The sequence below is a fragment of the Megalopta genalis genome, chromosome 11 (genome assembly GCF_051020955.1).
Source record: "Megalopta genalis isolate 19385.01 chromosome 11, iyMegGena1_principal, whole genome shotgun sequence".
In the NCBI taxonomy this organism is placed as follows: Eukaryota; Metazoa; Arthropoda; class Insecta; order Hymenoptera; family Halictidae; genus Megalopta; species Megalopta genalis.
The window spans coordinates 9,733,145-9,745,565 of record NC_135023.1 but is presented as its reverse complement, the minus strand read 5'-3'; the positions used below and the strand labels follow the sequence as shown (position 1 = coordinate 9,745,565).

Sequence of the window (12,421 nt, the reverse complement as noted above, 5' to 3'; positions counted from 1 at the left end):
CCGTGTTCGACGAGTATACTCGTCATCGCTTGATTCTCGCGACACATATAGGTGCGCGCTCTGAAATGGAGGCGCCACAGCTAACTGGTTAACTAATGATCAACTAGCACTGCGATAGACTATAATGAACATTAACCCTTTGCACTCGAGTGATGACTCTGAGGCACCATTAAAATTGTCAGATCACGTTCCAAGATAACTTTTATATTATGAAAGACCAGACGTGAAAAATTGTTAATAGTCTAACTGTTGTACGAGTCCGCAAGACTATAAATTTCATATGCATAAAATGCACTTTGTCATATAAAATGGAAATACCATAAGTCGGAGAAATTAATTTAGATTCACAGTTAAAATGGCTTCGAGTGCAAAGGGTTGAATATTAATTTCTATTTTTTACTGAACTTCTGCGTCCGTCATTACGTTATTACGTGACCGATGCACGAGGTAACTTAATAAATGAGCCGGACTCTCGCGTCGAAGATATTTCGTAGATATATTCTATTAAATCGGAACAATGATGCTTGTATTACCGCGATTTAAGGACGAAAGTAAACGAAGACATTAGGAAAGAAAATCGCAGGGCAAGGGTCAGTCTGATTCGTTGGAAAATATGCTGGAAAGAATTCTCGTCTTGTCAGGAGGCAATTTTTACGACGATCGAGTGCAGCAAATTTCGCAAATTTCGCTCGTCGTGATATAAAAGAGCGAGGAAACGCTCGAAAGTAAGCTAAAATAGCGGTATAGTTTCTGAGAGAACAATATGGTTCGGGGATAATTATGTTAACCGGGAAGTTCTTAAAAGCGTAAAGTGTACACTTGCGCATCTTGCTCCACGGTTTTCCGTCGTCCTTTAATGCTTGATTCATTTGTTTCCACCGTGAATTCGCTGATTATGCGGAAGCGACTGAAATACACTCTCGAAAATAACCTCAGTCGGTGTAATTACTCCGAGTGATTAATGAATCGCCGGCAAGATAAAAGTTACGATCGATTAACCGTGGAAGCTATGAAGTAATTTGCGCGCCTAATGCGTAACAAAAATGAAAGGCGATCGCTCGCGTGACTGTCGTTTTGCTCGGATCTATTTTTCGCCGTAATAATAAGTAACTATCGTATGCGAAGCGATAAATAGACAGCGGATTTTTATGGGAAATAAAAAATGTCTGCATTAGTTGCGATAAGCGGTGATCGAATAAAAATCTATTTTCTCTCTGTGTGAATCGAATTAATAAAATTGAAAATAATATAACTGTGTTATATTATTATATATTATTATTATTTTATATATTATTATATATTATTATTATTTTATATATTATTATATATTATTATTATTTTATATATTAATTTTATATATTATTATTATTTTATATATTAATTTTATATATTATTATTTTATATATTAATTTTATATATTATTATTTTATACATTATATATTATAATATGTTATATTATTATATTATATTATAACCCATTATCCGCCGATGTCCCATTTTTGGGACACAATTTTTCCAATTTTTTTCTTTTAAAAACTGCAACTTCTGAGTAAAATACAGGCATCGAAATAAACGAGAACGTATCACGTGCTCCAAGAAAGTATTAAGAATCCCCGCTATTTTGTTTTAAATCATTGTAAACTCCAGATTGAAACTAATAATCTCAATTTAATATTTTTTGTTGTATTTTTGAGAACTGCGGCGGGTAATTGATTAACCCTTTGCACTCGAAGCTGTTTTAACTGTGAATCTAAAATCATTTTTCCGACTTATGGTATTTTTATTTTACACGACAAAGCGCATTTTGTGCATACGAAATCGAGTCTCGTGACTCGTGCAACAGTTACGCTCTCTCGACAGTTCTTTAAATTCTAGACTTCGTTAAAATTTCTCAACTATTTTCATCGTTTGCTCGTTTTTCCAGCAAATTTATGAAATCCGCCGTCCAATGATAAACAACGCGTGAACTTTGAACGAGACGGGTCTTCCACGGGCGCGCGCACACACACTAGCACGTGCATGCAGTTTTAGCTCGGTTGTATTCGGAACTATAACGGTTTCAGACGGAATTAACAGTTGCGCGGTTGTTTTGAGATTCCACGGAGTACTATTATATCGGGGAACTACGTCTTCGGACCGGCGCTGAATAATTGTTGAATGGGAAGTTACCGTCGACTCATTTCGCGGCTCGTACCGACCCGGTTTTTCCGGCTGCTCCATTTCACAGTCGAAGGTACTTACGCTGTCGTTTTCTGATGCGGAATCCTTTGCCCCGCGTTACTACTTTTCGTCGAATTCCTTTGCCTAGCAAGAAAACGTTGCTGTTCTCTTTCAATAACGCCGAACCTTTGTACAATTGTTCCCGCTCGTTGGCGCATTTCAAAGAAACATTTCTCTTTTCTTTTCTTTCCTCTTTTTTTTTCACCGCGAACAGAAACTTTCGAAACGGGACAAAGTAAAGTAATTACAACATCGAACGTAACGAATTTCTGTTTTCCAATTTCGCGTCGTGCCCGGAACGATCAATCGATGATATAAAATAGAGAAAACAATGGCAGAATAGGAGATCTCTCGTTGGTAGCGCGGAAAAATGACGGGGGAAGGCGTATTATAGCGACGCTGATCTTTCGTTAGGTAAGGAAATTCAATTTTGAAGAATAAGTTATGTTTTATTGGGATTTTTGAAAAAATTTGTTTACTTGCTTTTTTAATTTTATAGGGTGAGTTGCGTTTTATTGAGATTTTTCGATTGCGTAGAATAGATAACGCTTTATCAAGTTTGTCGGTTTTATGGAATAAATTGCATTTTATTAGGATTTTTCATTTTTGTAGAATACACTGTGTTTTAACAAGTCCTTTCAATTTCGTAGAATAAATTTCGATTTACTTGGTTTCTCGATTTTATAGAGAGAATTGCGTTTTGTTGAGATTTTTCGATTGCGTAGAATAGATAACGCTTTATCAAGTTTGTCGGTTTTATGGAATAAATTGCATTTTATTAGGATTTCTCATTTTTGTAGAATACACTGTGTTTTAACAAGTCCTCTCAATTTCGTAGAATAAATTTCGTTTTACTTGGTTTCTCGATTTTATAGAGAGAATTGCGTTTTGTTGAGATTTTTCGATTGCATAGAATAAATAACGCTTTATCAAGTTTTCATGGGGTTAATTGAATTTTACCAGGATTTGTGTCAATCGTGTAGAGTACATTGCATTTTAGCAAGTCCTTTCAATTTCGTAGAATAAATTTCGTTTTGATTTCCCAATTTTACAGAGAAAATCGCGTTTCATTGAGATTTTACAATTTCATAGAATAAATAACGCTTCGTCAAGTTTGTCAATTGTACAGAATAAATTTGATTTTACTAGGATTCGCCAATTTTGTAGAATAATCATCGGATCCTGTCAACTTTATAGAATAAATTGAATTTCACTAGGATTTCTCAGTTTCATAAAATAAATTGCATTCTACTCGGGTTTCTTTTTAGGAAAACTCGAACTAAGGAAACTCAACGTATAAAAATCTCCGCTCCGAATTTATTAAACTCGCACTCCGTCAACATTTCCTCGCAAGCAGACCGCGAATCTCTATGCAAAATAGAAATTCTCCGACACTATTTTAAAATCCCGAAACCAAATAAAAACGAAAAATTGTCCCTTTCGATAATCCCAGTAAACTAAAAATGGCGTAACGGTATCACCGAGTTCTCCTTACGTGCTCGCAATTCGTTTGTCACGACCACTAATTTCTGCTAGAAACGCAACGAAACCCGCGCAGTCCGCCGATAAACCACGGTCGGCGCAGCGATCCGCGAGATCCTTCGAAAAAATCGTAAAAGCACAAAACCGTCGGAATTGGCGATGCAGGGATCCGAGGGGACGGGACAACAGACGCCGGTAAAAAGCATCCGTCAAAAAGCAATCAATTCCTTTCTGGCTTGGGAACAATGTCAGCCGACCGCGTGCGTAGCCGCGGGCGTCGCGTGCGTTACACGTTGCATATTTAAAGGCGCGGCGCAAGGGCGGAATATAAAGTCCGCGGGGTAGAACCGGGCCGGGCCACCCTACTCCCCCAAAAAAGAAAGAAAAGAAAAAAAGCGGCGGCAAAAAAACCGCGGCAAAAAAGAGATTGTATGCGGAAGAACAGAGCGGAGAAACACGCCGGCAGAGCGAGACGGCCGCGGCGCGTCGCGCGCCGTCGCCGCTCGTAGCGGAGGAATTAATAAAGCAACGAAAAACAACGCGCGGCTCGAGCGGTTTGTCGTTGTGTTTGCCCCGAAAGAAAGTGCCGTGCATGTTCCTCCGGTTATAATTCCGTTCCACGCCGCCGTGCTACGCCCGCAACTACGCCGAGCACCTCTCCGCACACGCGCGTTTTCTCACTCTCTCTCTCTCTCTCGGACCCTCGGACCCTCAGCTTATGACTTTTATTCGGAGCCGCGCGGTGCCGTCACGCTTTCCGCGACGCATCCGCCCGCACAAGGCACACGCTTCCCAGCCCGGTCACGAACGCGCGCTGAATCGCAACAATTAAAGCCGAAAGGAGCCGCGAGCATCCACCGGACACCGCGTTTTTACGTGGTCGACGCGGTGGTTCGGCGCGGCCCTTGCTTGACCCGATCATCCCCCAAGCTCTTTCGATTGCAACGAATCTGGCAACGCCGATGGAATTTGTCGAGGAAAAAGAGACACGGGTGGTTTCTGGTTTAGGGTGTAATCTCTTGGGGGGGGGGGTAGTTAATTTTTCTATCGATTGATTGATATTGTTCAATGAATTTTGAAGGTATTTTGCGAAGATAAATAATCGTGATAATAATTTGTAGTTATAGTTTGGATATTTTTTAGTATAAATTGATCGTGTTACGAACATTATTCGTGTTCAGGAATTGTCGGTTCAGGGCCTACAATTTTTGTTTTTTTGGTACTGTTCACTGAATTGTAATGCTTTGTGGGAAAATAGTGTTGCACCCTTGCTGCAAACGTGAAAGAATTCACAGAACCAATTTTCATTGCTAGGAGAATTTGGAGAAGATAAATAATAGTAAGAAAATAATATTGCATCCTTGCTGCAAACGAAAGAAATCACAAAACCAGTTTTTATTGCTAGGAGAATTTGTAGAAGATAAATAATTGTGGGATAATAATATTGCACCCTTGTTGCAAACGTGAAAGAAGTCACAAAACCAATTTTTATTGCTAGGAGAATTTGGAGAAGATAAATAATTGTGGGATAATAATATTGCACCCTTGTTGCAAACGTGAAAGAATTCACAAAACCAATTTTTATTGCTAGGAAAATTTAGAGAAGATAAATAATTGTGGGAAAATAATATTGCACCCTTGCTGCAAACGTGAAAGAATTCACAAAACCAATTTTTATTGCTAGGAGAATTTAGAGAAGATAAATAATTGTAAGAAAATAATATTGCACAGAAAATAATATATTATATATAATATTATACAGAAAATATAATATTCACAGAACCAATTTTCATTGCTAGGAAAATTTAGAGAAGATAAATAATTGTAAGAAAATAATATCGCCCCCTTGCTGCAAACGTGAAAGAATTCACGCGTCAGGTAATATTTGAGCCATTTGAGGCAAAAGCGGTGCACGTCAATATTTTTCTAGATCGACTCAATATCATTAAATCATATCTAATTTAACATTTCATTCGACTTTCGAAAATCGTTTCAAGTTACAGCATGAAAATAGCGCGCATAAAACAGTTGCAACGATCTGTCATGTTACAGCATTTCACAGAACTTCCTCCTTCGTTACCCACAAATTAACATTTCCGACTTATCTGCATCGATTGACACCGTTTCCGTTTTCAACGATCCACTTGCAGCACTCGGCAGCTTCGATATTAATATCGAGAAGATCGCGCTTTGACATTTACCCGATCATTCGATCCCGAAAATCGTCCGAAGTGCCGGCGAACAGAAACGAAAGCGTATTTAGCTCAGTACACTTTCGACGAACCATTGGATCCGCTTGAAAACAAGCTCGAAAACGCGGCATTTAAAAATAAAAATAGAGAAAAAAGAAACGAGACCACCAATTTTTTTCCTTCTGGGCGGAGCTCGGAGAAACGAATCCGCGTGTCGAAAATACCGCGATCCAGAGGCACGCGTTTCTTCCAACGACGGCGGCGTTAATAGCCGGCACATTTTTTCGCACTTCAGCCGCAGCGCTCGATCTTTGAGATATCAACGGCGGCCACCCCTCGCACGAGCAACAAGTTCACCGGAGGGGGGCGCGCGCACGTTTTCGTGAATGGTAGCAAACGAAGCGTAAAAGGTTAATTAGTCGAGGCGAACGCTCACGACAGGATATATTAACACTTAATTACTCCGGTGGGAGCACGCAATCATTTTTTTCCACCCTCTCCGCCCGCCGAGGCTGCCGTTCCGCGCCCCCGCGGCTCCCGGCTTCCCGCCGCCCGGCCCCGAGATACTTCTCCAATTAATCGCCTGCAGGGTGGCTCAAGAAGCGAACAAAGATCCCCCTGATTGAATGGCGGAGAAAAAGGTGAAACGAAGAAAGAAAGGAAAAAAAAATCAAGGAAAAAAGAAAACGGCGCCGCCGGCATAAAGAGGCGGTGCACGTGCAATTATCAAAAGCACGCCAACATTATTATGCTCACGTGACCGTGGATAATAATTATTAAATGCCACCCCTCCGCACCCCTTGCCGTGTCGTGTCGTGCCGTGCCGTGCCGCGCCGAGCCGAGCCGCGCCGGCCCCCCGTCTATATTTCAGCGGCGGGGCGACGGAGCACGCGGGAAGCCAGTTGAAACGCCATTTTTATCCTATTTGTTCGCACGTTCGCGAACAGAATTCCCGTATAATTTAGGATCCGCGCGATGCCGGCCCGCCGGAGCCGAGCGGAACCGTCTCGTGCCTCGGACCGTGGCGGCGCGCAAAAAATCCCGGAGACTATTTATTGCACGCTTAATCCCGGCCGTTCCGCCGGCACTCTGTATTGATTTTGCCTGTGTCCACTCCTCGAGGATTCTCTGTCGGCGCTCGAATCGCTCGGAATTTGAGCGACCGACTCGCCGGCAACCCTCTTCGCGTTCCACGCGAGACACCCGTTACGCACCTATTATTTATCCCTCGGAAGTCCTTCTCGCGAGCCATTGGCGATTTTCATAGATCGTCGACGAACCGAGCGGCGGATCCTTGAGCGGAACGCCCGTCGATCGTCCACATGCGACAGCTGTGCACGAATTTCTTTCTTTTCATTGAGGTATTTTGGCAAATTAAACGAGGACATTATACATATAAATTTATATATATATATGTACAGGGTGTCCCAAAAATGTCTCGCAATCCGAAAGTGGCGGGTTCCTCGGGTCATTCGAAGCAACTTTTTCCTTTACAAAAATTTTCTCCGAGGCACCGTTAACGAGTTATTAACGAAAAACAGTGACCAGTGAGAGGCGAGCTTGGCTGGCGCGAGGCGGCCGAGCCAATGAGCGGAACTGGGCTTCGCGCGCTGGGTTGGCTGGGCCGCCTCGCGTCAGCCGTACTCGATTCTTATTGGTCACTGTTTTTCGTTAATAACTCGTTAACGGTGCCTCGGAGAACATTTTTGTAAAGGAAGAAGTTGCTTCAAATGATCTGAGGAACCCGCCATTTCCGGATTATACATACATATTTATATTATTTTTAAGTATATGTATATGTAACGATGCGATATAGAGTGTAAGAAATAGCGTAGTATTTATATTATAATAAATATATAGTAAATACAATAATATCAAAGTAACATTATTGTATATATTAATATTTTTATTTCTATTTATTATTGTACCCGTACGACGGCTACCCAAAATCTCCGTTCTTTTTTACCTCATTTCTTGTAACAACGGGTTTTGCCCTGTTCGCACGAACAAAAATCATCGTCATCATCATTACCATTATTATCTTTCGGACAGTGTGAACTCTTGATTAACGAATGCATCAGCGGTCCACGGAAAGTCGCAAATTGAGCCTCCTAATATTTGATACACGGCAGGGTGATGTCCGATATCGGCTTTCAATATCGCGGACCTCCATTCCGCAATATCATTGACGTTCCCCCCCCTGCCCCCTCGGGCCGCGGGAAACAATAGAGAAATTTCGTTTTCCGAAAACGTGAAGATAAATAAAGAAACGGCGCGCACGTGAAAGCAAAAATATATTCATGGTTTACCGAGGGAATTAAGAGTGATGCATCCCGCGGCAACGGCGCGCGCGCGCGCACACACGCCCGCAGACGTCCCGATATTTTCGATAACGGCGCATAACTTTTTATCGGCAGGATATATCGCGTAAACGTTCGACGTATCAACGGATACGGATAGCAGCCCCTGCCGCTGGTGTCGATGATCCACGCGGTACGAAATTTTCGTGCACGGTGTCCATTTGATTTCCACGCGACGCGGCGAGCGCGGGCCCGGCATCGATGATTAAAAGAAGAAGAGCAACGAGGACGTTGCGACGGTGGGTCGAGGGGCGAAGGGGGGAGGGCCCGGGGGAAAGGGATCCGAGGGAAACTCAAAAGGATTTGAGCTGCACGTAAGATCTTGTGTCATCGTCAAAGGAGCCTCTCGGACGGTTCATTTAAAAGCTTCCCTGAAATTCTTACGAGCACTAAAAGCGCTGTTTTTTCGACGCGGATATACTGTGGGGGGACTTTATCTGGAACACGCGCGATCTCCGTCGCGGCTCAAAGATGTATTAGGTTCGGGGAACGCATTAGCTTCACGGCGCAATAAATAGCACTCTTTCGCCGTTCGCTCAAAGTCGTGCCGGATCCGTTCGAGCGTCGTCCGCCGGTGCGGCTCGCGCGCGTTTCGCGTGCCGTTAGCTTACGCGCGGAATTAATAGACGTCGCATCAAAGCGAGCCGGCGCTTCTTCTTTCGATTAATTCACTTTAGCTCGCCGATAAGGCGGAGTTCAACCGGCAAAGCGGAGTATCGGTCCCATTGCCGGTTATATCGCGAAACGGGAGGAGACATCGACGTCATGAATTTTTCATCCAGCGAGTTCGGAATTGGGCAGCGGAGCCGGTTACTGCGGCCTGGCCAATTTGCGGTCGACTTGTTTCTGGACGTAATTAATATATATATATATACTATATATATTATTATATTTATATTATATTATATTATAGTATATTATATTATATTATATTATATTATATTATATTATATTATATTATATTATATTATATTATATTATATTATATTATATTATATTATATTATATTATATTATATTATATTATATTATATTATATTATATTATATTATATTATATTATATTATATTATATTATATATATTATATATATATTATTATTATTATTATTATTATTATATATCATTATATGTAATGATGCGATATAGAGGGCAAGAAATAGTGTAGTATATATGTATAGTAGATATATACAATAGAAAAAATATAATAAATATATATAATACAAAAAGCATAATGCATATGTGTAATACAAAAAAATATGATAAATATCTACAGTACAGAAAATATAACAAATACGTATAATACAGGAAATATAATAAATACGCATAATACAGGAATTATAATGAATAAAAAATTATCAGGCACACAAGTAACACCGTTGTTAGAATAAGAATGCATAGAAAAGGATAAATCAAAAATGCGAAGAGCAAGCGAAACAATGGCGAAGTGTCTTGAAGCTGGCTATGATCTCTGAGAATAATTAAGAAAAAGTCGTGAACGCGAGATCTGTCAGGTTCGTAAAAAAATGGGTGAGAATTCGTGAGAATGGATGCGATCTCGTTCGCAAATATAGTAATGTCTCTCTAATTGACGCCCAGATTGACCACAAAAATGGACAATTTGAGAAGAGAAAATACGATTATTCGAGCCCTGCGGTTTATTTTCATAGTTATAAATTGTCCGCAATTGTAAAAATGAGCCGCAAGGCTCGAATAATCGTATCTCCCCTTGCATTTATCCATTAATTATTCATTATTTATTATTATTTTTATTATTTTTATTATTATTATTAAGTATTCATTATTATCCATTTATTACATATTAATTATTCCAATTATCCATTTTAGTGGACAATCTGAGCGTCAGTAAGGGAGACATTACTGTATCGCGGATTTTCCCGCGAACGCGTTTCATTTAAAGGAACGATTTCATCGCGATGTTCATAAAAATAAAATAAAATCCTCGTTGTTCTAGAATAATTCTGGAACACACCACAGAGTACTTAAAGACTCCGTGCACGAAATATATTCTCGACGCATTAAAAACTGTTCGAGTAATTCGTTAACATTTCGCCGGCGGCGGGTACGAAGCGCTAACAAGTCGGGACAGAAAATCACGGGCGAGGGAGGTAAACACGCGGGATACAGGAATATTGTTCGATGAAAACCGGGCTCGCGTTTCATACGAGCTGGTTTCGAACGGCGAAACTAAAAAATTGCGGGCCCGCGGAACGGAATAAAGAGGCGCGCGGTTCGATCGGCGCCGAATCGAATAAAAGAACCGTTCGCGGATCGGCCGCGCGGCGCAGCCTCCTCCGCCTCGTTTGCCGCTTTCCGATTTTAATTAAACAAATTAACGATCTCGTTAAAACGAGCAACGCGTGGATCACGGTTGCGCGGTAATTTATATCGCTCGTTTCGCGAAAGATTCGCAGGGAACGTCGCGGGGCACGGCGGACATTTAACCCTTTGCACTCGAAGCCGCTTCAACTGTGAATCTAAAAGAATTCTTCTGCCTTACAGTATTTCCATTTTATGTAACAGAGTGCATTTTATGTAATATGAAACTGAGTCTCGCGATTCATACAACAGTTACGGTTTTTAGTGATTTTCAAGCGATCTGAACTTTGATAATAGAAAAATGATCTTGGAAGGGGATACAACAATCTCTCTCTCTCTCTCTCTCTGTCTGTCTCTCTCTCTCTCTCTCTCTCTGTCTGTCTGTCTCTCTCTCTCTCTCTCTCTGTCTGTCTGTCTCTCTCTCTCTCTCTCTCTCTCTCTCTCTCTCTCTCTCTCTCTCTCTCTCTCTCTCAGTGGTGCCTCAGAGTCGCCGCTCGAGTGCAAAGGGTTAAAACTCGGCGGCGAGGCGCGCGCCGCGCCGTTTCTTTCGACGAAACGAAAATCACATCGGTGGGATTTTCAATCCGGCCGGGGTTTAATCGACGTCAGGATGGTAACAAACGCGTTCGCCCGACCGACCGGAACGACGCGGAAAAATAAATTAATGAACTTCGATGTGTTGCGTCGCCGTTGTTCATCTTGCGTGTCCCGTGCTCGCGCGCGCGCGTGCGAGCGCGATGCAGAAGCGTCGCGTTCTGGGATAATAATTGCGATTTACGGTCCGGCGGTCGCAGCCACGCCATCGACGACAAATTATGCGCTTGATTTTCGAAACTGCGCGCTCCCCAATATGGCCATTTGCTCGCAAGATCCGGGAACGAGGCAATTTGTTAGCGAGGGGAACGGTTCGGCGCAACTTCGCGCAGTTCGCCGGCCGAAATGATACGAATCCCCTTCCCTTCGGTGAAAAGGATCGATTTCACTGTTTTTGTTCATTCGTTCATTCGTTTATTCGCCCGGGAAACCCTTCGGTACGGAAAGAACGTTGGTTAAAATAATTATTGTTCAATGCGTTGGGTTCGTCGTTATTCGAATATAATTTTATTCGATCGACAGTTCGAATAAGTTCTTCGAATCAAATTGTATTCGATCAATAGTTCGGATAAATTCTTCGAATAAAATTGTATTCGATCAACAGTTCGGATAAATTCTTCGAATCAAATTTTATTCGATCAACAGTTCGAATAAGTTCTTCGAATCAAATTTTATTCGATCAACATTGCGAATGGATTTCTCGAATAAAATTCGATTCGTACGATATTTCGAACAAGTTTCTCGAATCAAATTTGATTCGACTGATCTTTCGACCACGGAGGACTTAATTAATAGATTTATTCTCTGTGATACCTGTTTGACAGGAGAACGTTGCTTCGCGCGTGACTGTCATCACTCACCTGTCATAGTAGTAGTCCCTGCAATCAAAAATACAATGCAACATTAGTTACAGTCATTGTGAAATCACAGTAATAATATTTTACAAAATGATCATTGTCTTATAATTGACTCGTTTCTGTCATGAACGTATAATGTACATTTTATATGATATATACAGTTTAATATATGTTATAATGTATATTTAATATACAGTTTAATATATGTTATAATGTATATTTAATATACAGTTTAATATATGTTATAATGTATATTTAATGTACAGTTTAATATACGTTATAATGTATATTTAATATACAGTTTAATATACATTACAATGTATATTTAATATACAGTTTAATATACATTACAATGTATATTTAATATACAGTTTAATAT

General features: G+C 40.9%; 1 protein-coding gene across 1 annotated transcript in view; it reads right to left on the bottom strand.

The window, feature by feature from the left end:
• The window catches only part of LOC117225986 (uncharacterized), a 341,074-nt gene that overhangs the window by 67,242 nt on the left and 261,411 nt on the right, over positions 1 to 12,421 (bottom strand). Inside the window, exon 5 of the mRNA XM_033479882.2 lies at positions 12,046 to 12,063. Within this exon, the coding sequence (XP_033335773.1) occupies positions 12,046 to 12,063 (18 nt within the window). The remainder of the gene's footprint in view (positions 1 to 12,045; positions 12,064 to 12,421) is intronic.